At 35.7% G+C, this 24049-nt stretch overlaps 1 protein-coding gene across 2 annotated transcripts in view; it reads left to right on the forward strand.

The window, feature by feature from the left end:
• Window positions 1–24049, forward strand: part of LOC100266475 (nuclear pore complex protein NUP205) — an 82139-nt gene that overhangs the window by 50903 nt on the left and 7187 nt on the right. For both annotated transcript variants that reach the window (XM_010658120.3, XM_010658121.3), the window contains exons 19-37: window positions 2260–2457; window positions 4671–4789; window positions 4993–5143; window positions 5233–5345; window positions 5432–5513; window positions 5598–5684; window positions 5809–5886; window positions 8463–8669; window positions 10991–11083; window positions 11166–11279; window positions 11403–11573; window positions 11707–11762; window positions 11843–11915; window positions 12021–12211; window positions 12300–12423; window positions 12522–12599; window positions 13140–13304; window positions 15081–15251; window positions 15331–15468. In XM_010658120.3, coding sequence (XP_010656422.1) covers window positions 2260–2457; window positions 4671–4789; window positions 4993–5143; window positions 5233–5345; window positions 5432–5513; window positions 5598–5684; window positions 5809–5886; window positions 8463–8669; window positions 10991–11083; window positions 11166–11279; window positions 11403–11573; window positions 11707–11762; window positions 11843–11915; window positions 12021–12211; window positions 12300–12423; window positions 12522–12599; window positions 13140–13304; window positions 15081–15251; window positions 15331–15468 — 2409 coding nt within the window. The remainder of the gene's footprint in view (window positions 1–2259; window positions 2458–4670; window positions 4790–4992; window positions 5144–5232; window positions 5346–5431; window positions 5514–5597; window positions 5685–5808; window positions 5887–8462; window positions 8670–10990; window positions 11084–11165; window positions 11280–11402; window positions 11574–11706; window positions 11763–11842; window positions 11916–12020; window positions 12212–12299; window positions 12424–12521; window positions 12600–13139; window positions 13305–15080; window positions 15252–15330; window positions 15469–24049) is intronic.

A 24049-nucleotide genomic window follows, 5' to 3' on the forward strand; every position in this document is an offset into this window, starting at 1 on the left:
AAATTTCCAAGATACCAAAATAGTAGAATGCCCTTCCACCTGTAAGTTAGAAAGACAAAGAGCCCTTGGTTGTGGCAAACTCTCTTAAAGAGCTGAACTTTTTGCCTTGATGGAAAAACCCTTTCTTGCTGATTCTAAAAAAGCTCTCATGACTAAAAACTATGGTCTCCGATCACCCCTCCAATTCTTAACTGACTTGGGTTAGCCAAAGCACATAATTGTAAGTACTCCCAAACCCCAAAAAGAAATGGCCATGTGTCACGGAAACTTTTAGGAAGAACCTAATCTAGCCCCAACTAGGCTCAATAGTCTATGCCACAACAGCAAAATAACTAAAACTTTGTAGGGCCTTCTCACTTATATCAAGTCATTGGTATTGATGTTTTTGTTGGCCACTAGCCATGCAAAAGCTTTAACTTTAGATGGGGCTTAGATTTCCTAATGACATTGGCTACAAGATAAGGCGAAAGTGTTATAGGATTAGATAAAGCCAATAAGAAAGATTTTGTAGTAAATAAGTCTAAGAACAATGATGACCAAACTCTCACTTTTGGAAAAGAAGGTGAGAAGTACACATGAATGAGTGAGCAATTTTTTTAAAAGGCTAAAGACGGTTTTGAGATGTTTTGCCCAAATGAAGTGAAGCATAAGCTTGGAGGTGGAACAAGGTGTAAGCCTCAACTTAAACAAAATAATTGTAATGATGACGATGATGATAAAAACAAAAAATATCAACAAAAAATCACACAAAAATTAAATAATAAAAAGATCATACAATTCATAATAATCTAATTAATTGTATGCCATTGTCAATAGCTTCTAATTTAGTTCCCCTTTCTTTCTTCTAAATTCCAACTCTCTCATTGCTTCATGAAATAATCTTCAACACTAGTATCACTATCACTTGTTGGATCCCCTAACGAATGAGAATCAAATCTAGTTGCTCTATTATTTTCTCCATTGGTGTTAATGTCCACTCATTCTTTTTCTTTATCCCTTAATTGTAGTTTGCCTTTTCCTTTATCTATCAATGATAAGATAATGATTATTTATAAGCTTAGCCACTATAGCGGCTAATAATTTCTTTATTTTTACTTCTCAATCTCTTCTTTCCCTTTCCATTTAAAGGGTTAATTGGTGCCAACTAATCCCTTACTTTTTAAAAGGTTTAACCTTAGTTTTGGATGCAAGACAAAACTTATAAATCTACAACACAACCATGTAAAAGCAACTCATTAAAGCCTTTTCATATTGAGACTTAAATCTCTTATAAAATACATATAAAAATTGCGTAAAATCCCTAAACTCATTAAAACCTTTTGAATACTAAGTTCATTGACCTCGAAGCTATAGCCTCATGCCTATAAGCCTCAGCAGGATGGGACTTAAGCCTTGATTGCTCTATACTAAGGCTATAGCCTCATACTTAATTTGCATAGCTTCACCATGGGGAAAGTCTCAAGGTGTAGGTCTCAATAGCCTCTTAAAATACTGTGAATGAGGATAGGAAAAGTTCAAGATCCTCCATTTTCAAAACATTAAGGTTAGGATGAAGATTAAAGTTCCAACACAGAGAGGAGGAGAAATCGATAATGAATGAAATAACAAAATTTCTAATTGTCACCATTCTGCAAATGTTTGAAAATAAGAGCAAAGTGGTTGATCATTCCACCACAAGTCTTCCTAAAAACGAATCTTAGAACCATTATCTGTTTAAAATTGGTTATGACTGGAGAAATCTGAGAAAACCTGGCCATTACCTTTCAAGGGCAATGCTGTGGCACCTGATTGCAAGGTTGGCATCACAATGATTGGAGTGTAACCCATATGTAACCCATAGATAAGCCAAATGACCTTATGCCATAAAGTATTATTTCCCTAGGAGACCTGCATAACCATTTGCCGTGGTGGTTGTGGAGTGTCTAGGGGCAGTCAGTTTGTTTTGGCTTGAAAGGAAGCTGCTCCTCCTTACTCTTATTATTATTTTTTAATTTTCTTTATTTTTTCTATTCCTCTTGTCTACAAGAGCATTTTGGTACCCTTGTTCTTATTTTAATTTGCACTTTTTCCTTTTGTAAATTAAGCAAAATGTTCTACATGAGCCTTATGGCTTGGGGCTAATGCATTCTTGCATCAGAAAATAAAAAGTCTTTCACCTCTCCTCCTCTTCTAAAACTCTGTTTGTCTAATTTTGCATCCTGTGCTGATTTTATTAACCTTTGGGCTTTGTCTACATATAAAATGTCCGATTTTCTGCAGGACTTCATGAGTGGAAAAACCATTTTCCGAAACATCATGGGTATACTTTTGCCAGGAGTCAATTCCATCATCAATGAGCGTACTAATCAAATCTATGGACAACTTCTTGAGAAGGCTGTGGAACTTTCTTTAGAAATTATCATCCTTGTTTTCGAAAAGGATGTACTCCTTTCTGATTTCTGGCGTCCTTTATACCAGGTAGATATTTTCAGTTTTGTTGTTTGTTGAGGTTCTTCACAATGCCTACCTTTTTATCCCGATCCATCTGTGGAAACCTCCCTGTACAGTTGCATGTTACGTTTTATTTTAGATGGGAAATTGAAATTCATAAGTGATCAAGTACGCTAGTGGACAAGATTTATTGCCCATATAATTGCAAGATTTTAAACTTTGTCCGTGAGTTAAAAAGTAGTCTTTATGGTGTTCTGGATGTTGATTTTGCATAGATATCAGAATTTTGATGCTAGTTGCCACTTTGTAGTGAAGTTGAATTTTGGTGATGTTTTAATCCCTTAGGTGAACATGTAGATGCTTAGGCAGGCTTTAGAAGATTAACAAGTGGTGGAAATACTAACCAGAAATAACATGTAGAGCACACAACAGGTTGGAGTGGGCAAAGGTTGAACAGGTTAGGGTTGAGCTTGGGTTAGAAAAATGCTAACCTAAAAATATTAATGTTTACATGGGTTGAAGGTATGGGCAACTCGTCAAAACCTGAACCTGTACATTATTATTTATTATTTTATTTAAAATATGATAAAGAAAGAATTATAACCTTTCTTACTTTTTAATTATAACATAGTAATAAGCTTATCATTTTTAAACTTAAATTTAGGGGTTGTCCTTTATTTTAAATTAGTAAATAATGATATATTTATGGCTTTGAGACATATTTAGCCTTTAACTTATATTCTATAATATGTTTTATATTTTTTAGAATTGAAATAATTATTTTATTTATTAGGAGACTTCATTCAAAGTTTTTTATCTGATAACCCATGGGAACCAGTAGGAACTCTCTATTTGCCTACAGGCTTGGTGTGGGTTAGGAATTCGCAGTTCAACCTTGGATTGGGTTTCATGTGGGTTTGAATATTTTGATAGGCAGGTTTGATGCAGGTTAGTCTTCTAACCTATCCAATCCGCTGAAATACACCCCTACCTGTCATTGGGCACTGTTCTTCTACTAACCTCCCAAGAAAAGCGCCAAGTTCAAGATAACCAATCTATTCTAGGGAATGCCAGTTAGCTCTATTATAGACAAGAAGCCAACTTTTCTCCCAATTTAATGAAGCCTTATACCAACGACTTCGAATTGACTACATGAATGATTTATCAGCCTTACACTCTATTTAGGGCATCTCCTTCTATTAAATCATAAGCCTTCATACCTTAAAGATTCTTGGACTCATGTCTTGCTTTGTTTATTTTTTCTTGGCATTCCTTGTATTGCCACCTTGTTGAATCATATCAACACATGTTGACAGTCAGTGGTCTTTGTTATTCAAGGCCTAATTATCTTAGTAATTTTCTGACATATGTTTATTTTCCATTTGCTCTTTCTTTTCTCTTGGCTTATTCATTATAACATAAGCACTTCAGGTGCTTATTGTATGTCTTGTTTTTGGACTGATCAACATTCAGATTATAAAGCATGGATGATGATATAGGCAAGTTATACAAATTTTGGTAGCTATCTGTTGATCACACAACCGTGCCACATTTCTCCATGTGTTCATCCTGTTCTTATTCTTTGAGCAACACCATTTTGCTGCCCCTCCACCCAAACACTATTTATAGGTATCTGATGTTGGATTATAGAAATCCTTACTCTATGATGTATCCTGGCGTCAAATGCATTCGTCCTTTTGTTTTCCCATAACTACAATCAAATTTCATTCTGGTAATTCTGTCTATGAATGATTTCATATTCAAAAGCACAAATGAAGTGTAGATATGCTCCACTGAGCATCATTTCATTTTTTTTTTTTTTTGATAGGAGTGCATCATTTCATTTTGAAAGTGATTTTCCTAAATTGCTGTCAACTTTGGTGCACATTATAATCACCTCAACTGGTTAGCAGGGTAACAAACACCTTTGATCATTAGATTATGATTGTTAATATATTTTAAGTCATCAATGAATGATGTTAGGTGCTTGGTTCTATTATTGTCCATTTCCTTCATTTTGAATGTTATATCAATCATTCTCTCTCTCTCTCTCTCTCTCTCTCTCTATATATATATATATATATATATAATACAACCCTTGATAAGTAAGCTTGAGTTTTTGCCTTTTTTCTATACACTGTCTGGAAGTCGCATGAAGTGATCTACTCTTAAATGGAAGTCGAAATTTAGAAACTTGGTTTTCTTTGTCTAATAGGCTAAGTTGCTCATTTGACTTGCAGCCTTTGGATGTTATACTTGCTCAAGATCACAATCAAATTGTAGCTTTGTTGGAATACGTCAGATATGATTTTCGACCACAAATTCAGAAGCTCTCTATCAAAATCATGAGTATTTTCGGGTACCCCTTTTGCTCACAGTCCAATCTCTTGATTTAGGCCCTTTTGTGAATTGATGTTGTATCAGAAGGTTTTTATGTTCTTTTTTCCAAAATGGTTTTCTATTGATCAAATAGTTTTGTGGTTTTTTTTGAGCAATTTTTCTGAAATTCATTTGTTGAAGAAAATTGATCTGTGTGAATCTTTGGCAAAATTCTCTATGCAGTTCTCGCATGGTTGGGCTCGTACAGCTACTGTTAAAATCCAATGCTGCCAGCTTTCTAATTGAGGATTATGCAGCCTGTCTTGAATCAGTTTCTGTAGAATCTCAGATCATAGAGAACAGCAATGATGATCTAGGTGTTCTCATAATGCAGGTTACTCCCAGTTATCTATGTTTTTGGCCTAAATATTTTGTACATTGTCCAGAAGGTTTATGTACTAGTTTTTGTGTTCTCTTTTGCAGCTTCTCATTGATAATATCAGTCGTCCTGCTCCAAATATTACACATTTACTTCTTAAATTTGATCTTGATACCTCAATAGAAAGGACAATATTACAGCCAAAGTTTCATTACAGGTTTTGATGGTTAACAGTTGCCTCAAGATGTTCACATTTTGTGCCTCTATTTGTTTTGTGACTTGTGCATTTATTATGTCTTTCAGTTGTTTGAAGGTTATTCTTGATATCCTGGACAAGCTTTTTAAGCCAGATGTAAATGCATTGCTTCATGAATTTGGTTTCCAGGTTAGATGGTACTTGTCCTACTGAATTGCTTTTGGTTTCTGTGTTTTTTTTTTTAAATAACTGTTGACCATTTGTTCCATGCAGCTCCTTTATGAGTTATGCTTGGATCCCTTAACAAGTGGTCCTACCATGGACCTGTTGAGTAATAAAAAGTATCAGTTCTTTGTGAAGGTGCAATTCTACTATATTTTAAAGTTTCAAAGCTCCTCATTGACGAATTTCAGCCGATGGACTTCACTATTTCATTCCTAACTTTCTTGTGTACATCATAATCTTTTCATTCTTCCTATGGCAGCACCTGGACACAATTGGCATTGCTCCACTTCCTAAACGAAATATCAACCAGGCTCTTCGTATCAGTTCCCTTCATCAGGTTCATTTTGGGTTCTTTGTTTTCTTTTTTACATTTTTTTCTTGTTGCATCATTAAGTTTTTTAATGAGTTTCAAGAGCTCTCTTTAGTTGCACTTGGGTTTGCAGTATCCGAGGAGCATGTGGTTGGTTTAGAAGTGTTTTAATGAGTTTCAAGTTCTATTTTTTTTTCTGATTGAAGGTTTTTTGCATACAACTCATATTTATAATTTTCTAATGGGGTGTTTTTATCAAAATTAGTTTTATTAATGGGCTGTTACATGCAACATGTTTAGAAGTGCTTGCTTGTTTGATTGATGATGACCAAAATATGAAAAGTTGTGAGGAAAACCGTAAATGTATCAAGTAGAGCTAATATTAAGTTATTGTATCTATGTATCTGTAGTTCAAAATTTTTCTCTAGCCTCATGTGAAAGTTTGCCTCCCTAATAGAAGTTTTGACTCTTCCATTGCCAATACATACTTGAATTCATTGGTGGCATTCCACTAGAGTGGAGTCAGAGTCCTTTGGATATGATGCCTGATCATTACAATATACAATTCAATGCAAAGGGGATGAATGGTCCAAAAAAATGGATGTAGATGGAAAAAGGGGTGCTGGTGAAAGGATGGTTATCAACTCTCCAAGCCGTTGACTACTTATTAATGAACTAGTCAATGGTCATGTGCATTGTGTATGATTGTATCTGTGGTGAAATTCTCACTGCAAATAATATAGAAAGTGAATCAAACCTGTAAAATATGGCAGAGATTAATCTTGAATGCCAAAATGTCTACCCTTCGTACAATTTTGCAATCAAATGGTCATTAATTTGTGAATGAAACTCACTTATTAGATACTCCAATAGCTGTACCGACAATAGCTGATTGGTTGTGGTGAACTTGGATCAATTAGATGTGTGAACAATAGAAGAGAAAGGAATTTGAATATGAAAACATACTCTGGATAACCGAATCTTATATAGTTTTTCACAATATTTATGGGGCTTTAGCTTTAGTTGGCTTCATATATGTTGTCGATCCATTATCTAATAACTTATGTTTTTGGATCAATTATATTTTGGTGGGGTTATGAATTCAAAACTCATCCACTTTTTATTTCCTTCATTCTTTGAGCCCCTGTGCAAATAAGAGAAAGTTGCATGTAAGACAGTGCCAAGGTTTTAATCCAAATCACCTTGATTGGCATTGTTGTCTTCTTATCAAACTTTTTAAGATCTTGGGTCCACCTGCAAATACGAGGAAGCTGCATGTAAGATAATATCAAGGTTTTAATCCAAATGACCTTGGTTGTCATTGTTGGCTTATTACTAAACTTTTCGAGATTTCGGGTTTATTATTAGGCTGCCAACTTTTGTAAAAGCCTAAGTTGATAGGATTTAGGCTCATAATGTGCATTGACTCATTCCTGAACTTTTTTGAGTTTTTGGATTTGTTAGGCTACAAATTTTCCTAAAAGCTTAAACTGTTAGGATTTGGGTCTATAATGTAATACCAAATGAATAGCCTTCCTAAATGCTTAAGCTTGTACTGGGCAAACCCTCTCTCTCACATGGCTATCTTTCCTAAGATCTATTAGGATTTGAGCCTATAATGTGTACTAAGCTAATACCCTTCCTCACATGTGGATTCATATCCGCACATGGAGAGATAACACAATAATAGATAAATAGATGGGAAAGATGATACAATAGGAGATAAATAGATGGGACAATAGCTGTATGAGAGACTAGAACCCAAGACCTCTAGCTAACCATAACTTTGATACCATGTTAGATCACCAACTTTCCTAAAAGCTTAGGGTGTTAGAATTTGGCCCTCATTGCATACCTAACTCATAAGGTCAAATTGGAAAGGTAACAGGTAGATGATAGAAATTATAAATGTCCACATTTTATTTGAATATTTTATAATTTTACCTTTTTATTCTTGTTATTTACAACTAGACATCGTTTTAGATTTCATTACTTTTTGTGTTTCTTTTTTTGGCTAAGGTATGTTTTACAGCTGTCCCTACTACTGATAGTAGTGTCAATAGTGATTATGCAATATTTTTTAGTTACTTTCCCCTTTTAGTACAGGTTACAACAACAAAAAATATATAAGCAATAATATATAATGATCTTTAGATTCATGGACATTCATTGGAAGTTTAATTAATTTCAGTCTTACTTCTTTAATTTATGCATTTATTTTCAAAATTTTGATGGTGATGACGGATAATGTTGAAAGTGAGGATGCTGGTGACAGTGGGGGATGAAAGATACTGCTATTTGAATACTCTTAGGTTTTTGTTGGATAAAACTATGAAAATGATTGAATGGTAAATATAAAACAAAATATTAAGTGAAGAATCGATTCAGGGAGAGGAAAGAAGAGTGCTGCCTTTCTCTTGGATTCAGAAGGTTCACATTTTTTTTTTTTTTTTTGGAATTTCATTTTTCTTGATTTCTGGATGCTATTTTCCCCTCTAATTCAAAACGTTAATATTCCGTCTATTTCCATTCATTCAAATTTCATTGTTTCAAGATGCCATGTTTCATTCATCTGGGTATCGCTGTTTTCTTGTTTTTCCCAGAGAGCATGGCTATTGAAGCTTTTAGCAGTGGAACTGCATGCCGGTGACATGGTTAATTCTACTCACCGAGATGCATGTCAAAGTATTCTTGGTCATATATTTGGGCCAGATGTTGTCGACTTCACAACTGATCATAGTACATCTCATGCGTATTCCGTTCATAATAGTGCTGCAGATGTTGGAACTAGAACTATCAGTAAGAGTAAGGTATACTTAGGTACTTAAATTGTTTCATTTTCCTTCTATAACAGGTAAGAATGGACTAATATTTAGCTTCTGGTTGGTTTCTGAGTTTCTGAATGAAATTTGTATGTGCTGTGGACACTATTGTCAAGTTGGTGATTATGATCTAATTAAATAGAATTTGTTTGACAAGATTTTTTCCTAAAATTTCAAGAAATAAAAAAAAATATTAATCCTCTTTAAATAAGATTTCTTATACAATATATTTCCTAAATTTGTACAAAACTAAAATTATACTTCAATTACAATTTTTAAAAAAGGGTAGACCCCATTTTATGACACCTACTATTATTAGAAAATACCTAAATCTTAAATAAATAAAAAAACATAAATTTTAAATTAAAATAATTATTTGAATTTTGAAATCGATTTATCTTTATCTATAATTCTATATAAATAAGAAAATTCTTTACCCAAAAAAAAAAAGAACTGAGTTGGGTAGAATTTTTGTAGTCTTGGTGTACTTGCGTAGGAGACATAATAAAAGATTACATATATTCTTTGTTCAAAAGAATATCTTAAAAGAGAGTGTGTACCCACATTTTTCTCTTATCACATGTATTTTTTCTTTTAAAATAAGAATAACTCTTTAGATTAGAAAAAGTTTATATCTCAATTTTATGCATTTGGTAAATATTAATTTTACATTTATTAATATTTGCATTTGATAAATATTAATTTTTATTTTATTTTAACAATAATAAAAATGGAAAAGATGATATTATTTTTATCCGAATAAGTGTAATTATTTTATGATTTTATTTATTTATTTTTGGTAGTTAAGTAAGAGGAATATTATGGCCACACATGTGAAGAGGCAATAACATTTTTTTTTTAATTTATTTATGGTAGTTAGTGTGTGCACGTGTTGCAAGAGTGTGTATTGAAAGGGTGAATGAATAGGATAGGCAAAATATTTGCCCCTTCTTTTGTTTTATCACTAATTATATTAATGTCTCACACTCGAAAGGGTATTATGTTGCATTAACTGAAAGGAATGACAGTATGCTTTTATTTATTTATTTATTTTTTTAATAGGTAAAATTTTTGTCCCCATTGGGACTTGAACTTGGAACCTCCCACAAACCCTTCCCAATCCTTTACCACTTGAGTCAGTCTTTAAGGGTGTATGGTAAATATTTGAAGAAAATAAGGGTAAAAAACAGTAAGAATAAAAGTGCATTCCGGATTTTATTATATAGTATAGAAAAAAGGGAACATTTTGGTGAAGAATTTTGAGGACCAATACGGAATTCAAAATTCTCTGTTTTCAAAATCTTGAAATGAGGTAGTTTTTTGGGAGCTGGATTGCTTTTGGTTAACAGTAAGTAGTCCAAATAAAATTAGAAATGTAATTTATTAATAAGAGAAAAGTGGTTCATAATGTATTTGGATTGTACATCACTGTGAAATATGGAGATGGGAACAACTTTTGTGGGACTTTTAAAAATACTTCATATTTTATGTAGTATCTACGAAAAGCTTATTGACTTAATGTTTCCTCCTATTTTTTTTCTTTACTTTATCACATTTTCATCTAAAAATGCATTGCAGTCTACAACTTTTGTCAGAGTTATTTTCATTTGATATCAAGTGATATCTTTTCATTTTGTTCACCATATGTACGATCTAAATTGTATACTGTATTTTCCACTTTAGTTTGGCATCCTTTTTATAGTCATTAATATACATACTCTTATTTGCCTATCCAAAAAACAAAATGTACGGTGTAAATTGGTTGCTTGTACTTGTACATTTGTTGGAAATGTTGCATTTGTAAAAAAATTCCCTACTTGTAATCAACTCCTTGTTGGACCATGGATTTGAATATTCACTTATTAATTAAAAACCATTCATGTTTCTGTATGTACTTCTTTGTGTGGCTATGGAATTGTTAGAGGAAGCTGTTGCCTTTTTCTATTCTCTTAAGGATTGCACTTAGACAAAGTTTTCTTTGCTGAGGCTGTAGTTGTGGCTATGAGGTATTATTATCTTGGTGACACACTAACATTTACTTATTGCACCAAAATGGGATGGTCATTTGTTTTTCTTGTTAAACCTAATGAAATGTTATTCCCCATTCCACTCCGTTTTGAAGATATTATCAGAAGATATGCTGTGATTTATAATAAATATGAGCAATGAGTTTCAATCAAAAAGGCATATGCCAGTTATGGTCTTGTAGGGAAACCTTCTTTCTTATTCCTTCGCTGTAAAAAGAAGTTTATTGGTTTTTTTTTTTTTTTTTTTTTTCTGCTCCCCCCAACAAAACTTTCAATTCTCAGGTGCTGGAGCTGCTTGAAGTTGTCCAGTTTAGATCTCCTGATACTACAATGAAGTATTCTCAGGTTGTTTCGAACATGAAATATGACTTGCTGGTAAGATCTGTGTACTTCTTGGTGTTCTATATTTTGTTTCTTATTTGCTTTGTCTGATAGTATGTGCTGACCTGTCTTATAGGCAGAAGACATACTTGGGAATCCAACAACTTCTGGAAAAAATAATGTCTACTATTATTCAGAGCGTGGTGACCGCCTGATTGACCTTACCACATTCCGAGACAAACTTTGGCAGGTTAATTTCTTTAGTCCCAAATTCCCCTCTAATGGGCTTTTCTACTCCTAGATCAATGAACCTTGTCTTTCTTGAACTTCCAGAGGAAGTTTCTATCACTGATGACATTATTTTTGGTTTCAGAAATGCAACTTCATGAATCCCCAGTTAAGCTTCTTTGGCAGTGAAGTTGAGCTAAATGATGTAAGAGAAACAATTCAACAACTGCTGAGATGGGGATGGAAATACAATAAGAACCTTGAGGAACAAGCCGCACAACTTCATATGTTAATTGGCTGGTCTCAAGTTGTTGAGGTCTATACGTTCTTTTATTTATTTCATATAACCCCATTGCAGAATTTCTCTTCTGGTTTAGTTAGTGTATTTTTAGATACTTATCAGCTCCATGTTTTTTCTGTGCTGTTTCCCCCACTAATTGCATCTTTAGGTCTCTGCATCGAGAAGACTTTCTCATCTTGAAAATCGAGCTGAAATTTTGTTCCAGTGAGCCTCCCTATCACCATTAGAGCTTCACTTCCACCTTATTCAGGCATTTTAACTGTTTCATTCTTTTTCACTGACAGATTGCTTGATGCCTCTTTGACTGCATCAGCTTCTCCAGACTGCTCATTGAAAATGGCAGTGACATTGTGCCAGGTGTGGTTCATTCATTTACACTTGTATTGTTCTTCAATTTAGCAAAAGATTTTAGCAGTTTTCTCCATTGTGGTTGATTTTGCTGTCCTATTAACATTTCTCAAGGTTGCACTTACATGCATGGCCAAGCTACGTGATGAAAGATTTTTGTGCCCTGGTGGTTTAAATTCTGATAGTGTTACATGTCTTGATATTATCACGGTGAAACAATTATCAAATGGGGCTTGCCACTCAATATTGTTTAAGCTTATTGTTGCAATTCTAAGACATGAATCATCAGAAGCTTTGAGAAGACGGTATGATATTAATTTGGCAGTTGATGCTGTCTTTGTATGTGTTTAGTTTTTAAATAGTCATCTGACCTTCATTTATTTCTCAATTCAGCCAATATGCTTTGCTTCTTAGTTACTTCCAGTACTGTCGGCATATGCTTGATCTGGATGTTCCAACAGCAGTTCTCCGCTTGTTGCTTGATGAACATGATGGTGAAGATCTTGATCTCCTGAAGGTATCTGGTTTCTGTTACCTCAATGCAAAAAATTTCCGTTGATATATCCTGATGGAAGAGTAGTTATATTTATGGTAATCATGTTCTGTTGTTTCCAGATTGACAAAGAACAGGCTGAACTAGCACAGGCAAATTTTTCTATTCTAAGGAAAGAGGCTCAAGCCATCCTTGATTTGGTGGGTTCCTATTTTTTTCTGCACTGTTGTGCCATAAGAACTGACCAGAAAATTCTCAAGAAACTAGTACCGTTTTTGTCATCAATGCAAAATATTATTTAGAAGTCAATGGCCCTCTGAGGTTTCTGTCATAGACATTGATGTGACTTCTACCTGTTGTGTTGTTTTTGATGAAATTGAGTAATTAATGGATCAGGCACATGTATTACCAAATTGAAAATTTCCCAAATCTACTGTATATTATATCCTCTCTTTTGAAGGAAAACAAATTAGAAAAATGTCGTATTAGAAAGCTTCATACACATGAGATGAAACTACTTTATTATGCTTTCCAATGACATGAGTTACATGCTATAAACATCACCAAACCCACGACCTCCCTCCCATGCACACACACTGCACACCACCACCAAAACAACTAGAGGGGAAAAGAGAGAAGAAAAGGATCAACCATGATGACAGTATGATTTGGAATTTATTTTGGTCCAACAATATTTTTAATGGCTTTTACATCTTCTGTTTTGTTTTCCTAATCTTCAGGTAATAAAAGATGCAACTCAAGGAAGTGAATCTGGAAAGACCATATCGCTTTATGTTCTGGATGCATTAATTTGTATTGATCACGAGAGATTTTTCTTAAACCAACTTCAGAGTAGAGGTTTTTTGCGATCTTGCTTAATGAACATCAGTAATATCTCCCTTCAGGTTTGTATTTTGTCCACTATAAAGTCACTATCCATTTGCGAAAAGAATATTTTGATTCATATTAAGTTTTGCCACAAAATGCTACTACACTAGCAACCTCCAATCCAGTTTGAACAATGCCAGATGCGATACATCCTTTTTATGTATATAGGTTTTAGACAGTGAGAAAACATTTCTTGTATTCTTTTTCTTATAAGTTGTTCAATGTGTTTTATCTTTTAACATTTGAGACTGAATAACTTGTTTCATTTTTTTACTTCAGTAATGCAGATTTTCATTTCTTACCATCTTTTGTAATTTGAAGATGAACAATAATTTGAAGAGGAAATAGAGATGCAGACAAAATCGAAAAAGGAAACTTCTATACTCTAGCTTAAGGATCAGATAATCATAGAAAATTATAGTCAGCTATACAAGAAACTCCCTAATTTACAGCGTGTACATCTGATTATACAATTGGCTTCCCTCTTCTACAAAGGAATTCCAAGTTTTTGTTTTCACTGGTTGTCTGGTTGATTACTTAATAGGGTGTAGCTCTTTTGCCAACCTGTATTCCAAATTTATTTTGGTGGTACAATTCTCTCTTTATTTGAAACAATAAACTTATATTCCATCTGTTGCTTCACTTTAATTATAGAACATCCTTTTTTAAGCATGATTTAAAATATGGAATTTCCAAATTTTCTTTTCATTGTTGTTTCATTTTTTTACTTCAGTAATGCAGATTTTCATTTCTTACCACCTTTTGAAATTTGAAGATGAACAATAATTTGAAGAAGAGGAATTAGAGATATAGAAAAAATAGAAAATGGAAACTTCTATACTCTAGCTTAAGGATCAGATAATCATAGAAAATTATGGTTAACTATACAAGAAAGGAAACTCCCTAATTTACATCCTGTACATCTGATTATTCAATTGGCTTCCCTCTTCAACAGAAGAATTCCAAGTTTTTGTTCCATTGTTCTTATTTTGTTTAATCCTATGGGGTTGCATTTGTTCACTGGTTGTCTGGTTGATTGATTACTTAATAGGGTGTAGCTCTTTTGCCAACCTGTATTCCAAATTTATTTTGGTGGTACAATTCTCTCTTTGTTTGAAACAATAAACTTATATTCCATCTGTTGCTTCTCTTTAATTATATTTAAAATATGGAATTTCCAAATTTTCTCTTCATTGTTGTTATTATTATTTAGAATTTGTTTATTCACTGGTTGATGTCATATTAGGGTGTAGCTCTACCCTTGTCCTGCCTTTTGAATTTGTTCAAAAAAAATAAATAATAATAATTATATTTCATATGTTTCCTTTTTTTCTTTTTCTTTTTTTCCCTACACTTATCTTAACTCTAGTTTTCTTTATATTTTTTTAACTGTTTTGAATGTAGATGTATTATTGATTTTCACCTCTCCAATCTTTAGTCTTCAGTACTGAATTTGATCTCGTGTGCCACCCCATCCTTCCAACATAGGATCCCAATTTTAACAACTTTGTTTATGCTTATGTCCAGATAAGTTATAATGTATTACATATCGCATTATGCATAGAACTCAAAATTTTTAGTATTTATGCAAACACATCTGAAGACATTGTTTGTTATGAAACTTATTTTTAATTTTTTGAAGCTTCATATCTTTCACCAGATATGAGCTGCCTGAGTTACTACTTTTTATTATTGCCTGATTAGAACTGATTTATACGGACGGTTGTATATATCTTTGGCAGTGCTTTTTATTTGATATATTGGAAGATATGACATGTAGTTAACTTCTTTAGGATGGTGGGCGTTCATTAGACTCATTGCAGCGAACATGTACTCTCGAGGCCGAACTTGCTTTAGTGTTGAGAATTAGTCACAAATATGGGAAATCAGGGGCCCAGATTCTATTTTCCATGGGTGCTTTAGAGCATATTGCTTCATGCAAGGTGGTTAATTTTCAAATGAAGGTATTGTTTTTTGTTCTCACCAATCTCGTATAGTCATATATTTTATTTGACTTAACACATATTGGAGCTAAACTAGCAGGGAAGTTTTCGGCGGTTTGAGACTAAACTTAGAAGAGATGCAGCTGTGAATATTGATAAACAACAAACAATTATAGCTCCTATACTTAGATTGGTGTTTTCTCTGACTTCATTGGTTGATACATCTGATTTTTTTGAGGTCAGTCCATACTCTTCTCTGAAGTAGTTCCTCTCTTATGTCTTGTTAATTGCCTGCACGTGTGGGGTGTCAGAATATTCTCTTATATTGGGCGAAATCCCATGATGCACCTGCAATACCTGTGCTTTCTGTTTAGAAGCTCTAAACTTTCGGTTATTCTGTGGTAAAACCATGATTCCTCATCATGGTGAAATCACAAATGAGGTGGGGAACAATTACAGTTATCAAGAAATTATATTCTTTTATCTGTGGAATGGTTTATAGTTATCAAGAAGCTCTCTCAAAAGAACATTTTCTGTTATTGGAAATAATATGAGGAATCAGAAATACCACACATGCTATAATATGGTCAATGCTTTTTTACTTTTTTGAGAACCTTTGTTCTATGTGTATCCTCTTTTGTCTATAGATTTTTCATGTTTACTTCCATTACACATGTCAAATTACTAGGAAAATATATACTTGAATGAATGATTTAGTCATTAGTTAATGCAATTTTTATGAAATTTTAGTTTATATATCCTTCTGATTAAAATAAAATAAAAAATAAAAGATTTATAGGTGCCTGAGCAGCCACCTAGGTTAGCAACGAAGTTTTGGTTGGTCATGCCTTGGCATTCGATGAGTTGGATATATATATATGAATTGTGTGTGTTAGGCTATCAACAAATTTGTTGGTCGGTCGTGCCTCAATATTTTGATGAGCTGTACCTATATATGAATTGTGTGTGTGTGTGTGTCGAGGCTCTCATGATTCAGATTCTTGCAACTTCATTGGAAATGTTCCAAGTTTTCTCCCTGCCAATATTTAATTTGAGTTGTGGCGATCCTCCCAAGCTCAACATTTTAAACTAGATATAGTTGATGCTTTCTTTTAGCAAACTGTAATAATAGTGGTTTCCTTATTCAAAGTTTGCATATATTTAAGTTTTAACCCTTGTACAAGCCCAAAGGCTCATCTTGAGGGGATCCATCCTGCTAGAAATATTGTTCTATATGCTATAAAATACATGATGATGTTGACATATACTTCATTTCTTACTGCCATCCCTTGTCATTCTTTCCAAATCATTCCATCCCCTTTCAAGCAATGGTGGCTCAATCACTTCATCACCCTTATGTAGCTTACTTCTTCCACCTGATGACCTGCCTTTAATACCAACCAAACTAAGATAACCAAGATCTACTGATCATCAAGTTATCTTCCTGGCTGATTTAGTCTAACAGAAAACAATGTGGTGTAATATCTGAAAATGCCCCTATCTTAATTGAGACAGCTTAGAAGTGAGCAGCCATCAAAGTATGATGTGTACCAACAAGAGGAGGCTTCAAGTTGCCAAGGTGTATCTGTTAACTTGGTATATATTGTTAGCCCAATACTAAACAATTTAAACTTTTGGGTCAAATTGATAGCTTCACATGACATTAGACCTTTAGTTAATTAGAAGTTTCAAGTTAATATGCGATTTGCTTTTGGCCATGGAAGCTCTTAGCCAACTGCTGTCAAGTGTAAGAAATGGTGGCTTTATTTCTGGTTTCAAAGTGGGAGGAAGAGGAAGAGAGTGGCTGATTGTGTCCCATCTCTTGTTTGCCGATGATACCTTGATTTTTTGTGACGTTGATGCAGAACAGTTGCAATATATCTTAGTTGGACTTTTATGTGGTTTTGAGGCGATTTTAGGGTTAAAAGTTAACTTGAGCAAAAGTGAGGCCGTCCCAATGGGTGAAGGCGTTCCTATGGAGACTCTTGCCTCGGTCTTGGGTTGTAAGATTGGGAGTTTACCCACCTCCTACTTGAGTCTCCTCCTTGGGGCCCTTACAAATCCACTAGGGTGTGGGATGTAGTGGAAGAAAGATTCAGAAAAAGGTTGTCTCTGTGGAAAATGCACTATCTCTCCAAAGGTGGTTGGCTTACCTTGCTAAAAAGCACCCTCTCTAGCCTCCCAACCAACTTTCTTTCTCTCTTTGTGATTCCTAAGAGAGTGTGTGCAAGGCTCGAAAAGATTCAAAGGGATTTCTTATGGGGCAGAGGTGCCTTAGAGAATAAACCTCACTTGGTGAGTTGGAAGATTATTTGTGTTGCTAAAAAGGATGGAGGCCTGGGCATCCGCAGCCTAGCTACCTTTAATAAGGCCTTACTTGGGAAGTGGTTGTGGAGATTTGCTAATGAGAATGATCCCCTTTGGAAGCAAATTATCACTGGAAAGTATGGCCTTCAAGAGGGGGGGTGGTGCTCCAAAGGTGTAAGAGACCGTTATGGTGTGGGGGTTTGGAAGGCCATCAGAAATGGTTGGAAGAACATTAGAACTCACTCTCGCTTCATCGTAGGGGATGGTATTTGGAAGGACTTGTGGTGTGAAAATCAATCTTTGGAAGATGCTTTCCCAAACTTGTTTAATTTAGCAGTCAACAAAGAAGGATGGGTTGTTGAGGCTTGGGAGGAGGATGGAGTTGGGGGCAGCTGGGGGCTACGTTTTAATAGACACCTAAATGATTGGGAGGTGGGAAGTAGAAAGCTTGTTAAGTAAGCTTCATCCTTTGACCATTAGAAGAGGAGTGGATGACTTGCTTTGGTGGAGAGAGAACAAGATTGGGACTTTTTCAGTCAAGTCTTTTTATGACTCGTTCTCAAGGGGCGCTAGACCTCCTTTCCCAGCTAAAGTTATTTAGACGCCTTGGGTTCCAATTAGGGCTGACACTTGTGATGTCCCACATCGGATAGGGGAGAATGTTCCTGGCGCTATATATGTAGAGGCTCCTCTTAACCAAGTAGACGCGTTTTAAAGCCGTGAGGGCCCATTTGGGCCCAAAGCGGACAATATCTACATGGTTGGGTACGAGCCATTACAAATGGTATCAGAGCCGATCCCCGACCCCGGTGTGGGGGTTTGTTTGGCTTTGTCTGTTTGGCCCCGTAATCCCATGGGACACAACGAGGACGTTGTGTCTGTATGGGGGGGTGTTTGTGATGTCCCACATCAGATAGGGGAGAATGTTCCTGGCGCTATATATGTAGAGGCTCCTCTTAACCAAGTAGACGCGTTTTAAAGCCGTGAGGGCCCATTTGGGCCCAAAGCGGACAATATCTACATGGTTGGGTACGAGCCATTACAAGCCCCTTAGCCACTTGAGCTAGACCGGGAAAAATAGGTCTCATGGGTAGGCCTTGCACCCATGAGAGCCTGGGTTGAAAGCAAGGGAAGCCTAGAGGGTTGGTGGTTCGAATCCTTGATGCTTAGTGTGAGAATCACAAACGAGCCAGACGCGCACCGCGGGCGAGCCAGACGCGCACCGCGCGCGCACCGCGGACGAGCCAGACGCGCACCGCGGGCGAGCCAAGCGCGCACCGCGGGCGAGCCAAGCGCGCACCGCGGGCGAGCCAGACGCGCACCGCGCGCGCACCGCGGGCGAGCCAGACGAGCACCGCGCGCGTACCGCGGGCGAGCCAGACAAGCACCGCGCGCGCACTGTGGGCGAGCCAGACGAGCACCGCGCGCGCACCACGGACGAGCCAGGCGAGCACCGTGGGCAAGCCAGACAGGCACCATGCACACCTTGAAGGCACTTGGGCTAAGGAGTGGTGCAGAGGGATATTTTGGGAATTTAAATTAATTTGTATTTATTTAAATATTTCATTATGTCTCCTCAGACATATTGATGTCTCCTCCAGAAACTTTGAAAACGGCCCGTATTGCTCTTTAAGGGGGGGGTGGGTGTCTCAAGGGAGATGAGCACCAAGGGCGAGCCTTGACCGCACCTAGAGCGAGCCTTGACCGCACCAAGAAGGCACCTTGGCATGGCAATTGAGCATGCACGCATGGGCTCCACGACATGTGTGGCATGCAACCCGTGGCTGCAGCAGCACTGGCCATGATGCGGCCTAGCCCCTCCTTGCGCCAGCACGAGGGCGCCTAAACCTTGTGCAAGCAAGCCAGCCAAGAAGACCATGGGCGCAATGCCATGGCCAGATGGGGCATCAGACAAACAGCCGACTAGCACTCGAGTGCCTATGCACAGCACAGGGGCGCAATGCCCTGTGCACCAAGAGGGAACAGCCATGGGCGCAATGCCATGGCTCGTTGAAGCGGAACCTGACACAGGAAGGGAAAGCAACAGGCCCAGACCATGGGCACCTCGACATGGCTTGAGCTCACTCATCAGTGTGGGGGAGGCACACTGATATAGCTTGGACAGCTAGTGAGCAAGTCAAGGAGTTGCCTAGACTGACAGTGGGCTGAGGCAAAAACTGATGCTGATGCAAGTGGGTGGTTTCTCAGCAGGCCACCATCTGGGTGGTGGGTAGTTATACCAGTAGTTCAGAGCGGTTCTGAGCAGTTGCACCACCACCTGGGGAGAAACTGCAGGGCCAGTCTTTTAAATAGGACTCCTGCAGCCTTGAGAGGGAGAGAGAGGAAGGAGAGAAAGAGGATCTCTGAATGCTTGGGTTGTAAGCATCATCCTCTGGCTCAAGGAACAATTTTGTATCTTGTAGGTTGAGAACTAATACAAGTTGGGAAGACATTCCTGTAACCTCGTGTGTCCTTGTCTCTCTTTGGTTTGCTGTTGCTTGTGTGTGTGAGTGTTGTGAAGACTGGGAAGGAAGGTTGGCTAAGGAGGGGTCCTTAGCACCGCACACCAGGTGAAAAATTTAGGGTGATTTTCGAGGGTGTGACAGCTAGCTTCTTTGGTTGGCAGGCGGCTTGGAGCAAGCTACTCACCATTGATTGCCTAAAGAGAAGTGGTTGGAACATCCCCAACAGGTGCTATCTGTGCAAAAATGAAGAGGAAACCACATATCACCTTCTTTTGTTCTGTGAGAAGGCTAGAATGTTATGACTTCTGATCTTCTCCCTTTTTGGGGTGTAATGGTGATGCACTCCTCTGTTAGGAGAAACCTCTTGGGATGACATGGTTCTTTTGTGGGCAAGAAAAGGGAGAAAGCTTGGAAAGTTGCCCCCCTCTGCTTGTTGTGGACCATTTGAAAAGAAAGGAATAGGAGGGCCTTCGACGATGTTGAGAGGAATGACCAAGAAATTAAATCTATTTTTTTGTACACTTTTGTGAATTGGGCTAGGGTGTATATAGAGGAACACACTTTCTCTTTGATTGATTTTGTAGATTGGTTAGCTACCAAGTAAGGGACAGTCTTGTTGCCTTGTTGTTTTTTGTTCTTTTGTTCCCTGGTATACTCCATGTATACTCTTTAGGCTCTTTGGCTTTTAATGAAATTTTCCTTTACCTATCAAAAAAAAAAAGTTAATATGTGATTTGTCTCTTGAAGTGTGAGTAAGAGGTCACATGTGAGGGGGATGTTAGCTTGGTATACATTTTTGATACACTACCCACCAACTTAAGCTTTTGGGTGAAATTGATAGCTTAACAATATCTCACCAACCTTTAAATGCTTAATTGGAAAAACACAACAAGAACTGATCATTTGAATGAGAGTCAATGGAGAACCTTTAAGTTCTTCATATAAGATAATGATATTTTCAAATGCATCATCTGCATCATTACCTGCTGCATCATTAGCTGCATCATCATGGAGTCATCATATAAAATTTAATAATTCAAAATTTAATGAAGAATTAAATCAAATAGAAAATCAACTAAAAATTAGTTCAAACTTTGTTCTTGAAATTTCTCTTTTTGAAGAAGAGTTTGAGTCAAAAATTTTCTCTCATGATAAATCTCCTTTAAACATAAATATCATTAGAAAAAGAAATATTAAAAGAAATCCTTTTGTTCCTAAAGTAGAATTAATTAAAGCAAATTATTTTTCTCTTGAAAATACTGCAAAAAGAAATTATTTTCAACAACTTTCTCCTCAAGTTAGAAATGCATTGAGAAAACAATATGAAAAATATATGCAACAAGTTAAGATGACTATTCCTTTTTTCCTTTGGTTTTTCAAATATAGGAAACCCCTTAAAAGAATTGCAATATTAACTTCAAGACAAGCAATAGAAAATTCTCCACATAATAAAAAATTATTAGATCAACAAATTAAAAATCAAGAAGAGTCAAGTGAAACAAAATTTAATCAAATTTTGTTTTCTTCTGCCCCGGGAGAGGTGGAGGAAACAGAAACAAAGGTGGAGGAAACAGAAACTAAAACAAAAACATCAACAGAAACATCAACAACAAAGATAGAAAATCCAAAAGAAATTAATGAAACATCAAAAGTAGAAAATAAAATCAAAAAGATAAATGTAATATCTTCAAAAGTAGATAAGCAAATATTTTTTGATGTTATAGATAAAATTCAACATGAAGAAACACAAAGAAACTATTTAAAAAATTTTTTAAATTTAATTCTCAATGAAGATTCAAATAAAATTCAAATCAAACCTACACAATACTCAATGGATGAAATTTATAATAGATTAAAAAAGACTCAAAGGCCAATAGAATTTGCTGACAAATTTCCTGATGACACAAAAGATAAAAAACAATTGCAAAGATTTTTAGGTTGTTTAAATTATGTTTCTAATTACTTCAAAGATTTGAGAATCATTTGTGAACCCCTATATAAGAGGCTTAGAAAAAATGCACCCGCATGGACTGAGCATCATACTAGTCTAGTTAAAGAAATTAAACAAAGAGTCAAACGTTTACCATGCATCAACATCCCTCATCCAAATGCATTGCTCATTGTAGAATCAGATGCATCCAATTTAGGTTATGGAGGCATATTAAAGCAAGAATATAACAATCAAGTGCATATAGTTAGATATCATTCAGGGATCTGGTTGGGAGCTCAAATAAATTATTCAACTGTCAAAAAAGAAGTTTTATCTATAGTTTTATGTATCTCAAAATTTCAAAGTGATTTGATAAATAAAAAATTCCTTTTGAAAATTGATTGCAAAGGTGCAAAAAATATTTTACAAAAAGATGTTAAAAATTTAGTTTCAAAACAAATTTTTGCAAGATGGCAAGCTTTACTTTCAAATTTTGATTTTGAAATCGAATTTATCAAAGGAGAGTTGAATTCCCTTCCTGACTTCCTTACTCGGGAGTTTTTGCAGGGTAAGAATCTTTCTCCATCCTAATGGGCACTCCCGTTAGGCCTCAACTTCCTTCATCAACCAAGAAAACCAAAGCTTCATATGCAATGATTTCAAACTTTTCAAATGTTCGTCCTACTTTTCCATTACAGACATCAAATTCTTTTCAAGTTTTGAGTCCTGATTTTCCTCCTCTTCAACCTTCAAAAAGTTTTATTCAAGCTTCAAAATCAAACCCTAAAAATATTCCTATTCAGAGTCATTCTGGTCCTAGCACTATTTCTACATTACCTTCTCCTTCTTCAACACCATCTTCTCCTTCTTCTTTTTCAATAAGTCAATATGTCAAAAAGCCCAAAACCTTAGAAATTGCTTTCATTGAGCCAGAGTATAATTATGAAGAGGTTCCTAAAATTCTTCCTTACATCTTTCCTCAAGGAGTTACTTTCAATTCCAACGATCCTTTGAAAACTCGTCAATTTTATGAGTTCATCTTGGTGGACACAGATTCAGTTGAAATTACTCATAACACTGATAGAAACAATCCTCAGAGGATTGCTTTTTCTAAATGTCAAATTCTTAGAGTCATGGCTATTGTTGATTGGAATCAAAAACCCTTCACTTGCAAAGCTTTTAGTCAACCTTTCCATCCCATGAGCTACAATTACATAGATTACATGGATGCTTGGTACAATATGTTTTACTTGCAAAGCTACCAGCATTCCTGGTTTATCCAATTTTCAAGAAATTGCAATACCAAATTTCCTGCTTGGTTTCAAAAATGGTGGACTTTCTTTGGTCTACTAGATTCAATATTTCCTCCTGATATTCAAGAAAAATTCAACTTCTACAAGAGCAAGACTTCATCACAGAATATCACTCAGCCTAGACTCCTGACGTTCTGTTCGAGATCAAGAATTCCATGGATTCTCACATGGAACATCATCAAGAAGCAAGAGCAATCTCTTCCTTTTCCAGTATCTCTTTCTAGAGAATTCAGCATCAAATGGTGGGACAAATTCAATCATGATTTTGTATGTCAACAGAAGATTTTGCAATTAATATCAACAAGGCCAGGATCATCAAATTCAAAAGATTCAACTAGTTCTTCTCAAGGACCGACTCAAAAAGAATTTCTAACTTTGAAAAGCAAATGTCAAGCTTCATTAGCAGCCGTTACTGATTTAGAGCAATATCGTCAAGGACTTATTCAAACTCTCAAGCAATTTGGAGATTAAGAAAATGAAGAAACTGAAGATGCAGTTTTATCATATGATTCATACGTAGACGACCTATGGGTCAATCTAGATAAAAGATTTCAAGAATTTTTTGTACATCTGTATCTTTGTAAATTGTTCCCTTGTGTTTATCCAGTAAAATAAAAAAAATAAAAAAAAAATAAAAAAATAAAAAGGGAGAGAAAAGTATGTAAAGCCTGAAAGTATATTAAAAAAAAAAAAAAAAGAATGAATAGTGCATGAATAGTAAAAGGACGTGAATAGTGGGATTTGTCTCCCACTTTAATCTTGGAAGGTAACGTGGAAGCCTTGGGAAAAAAGAGAATATCTCTT

Source organism: Vitis vinifera, chromosome 11 (assembly GCF_030704535.1).
Source record: "Vitis vinifera cultivar Pinot Noir 40024 chromosome 11, ASM3070453v1".
Lineage (NCBI taxonomy): Eukaryota > Viridiplantae > Streptophyta > Magnoliopsida > Vitales > Vitaceae > Vitis > Vitis vinifera.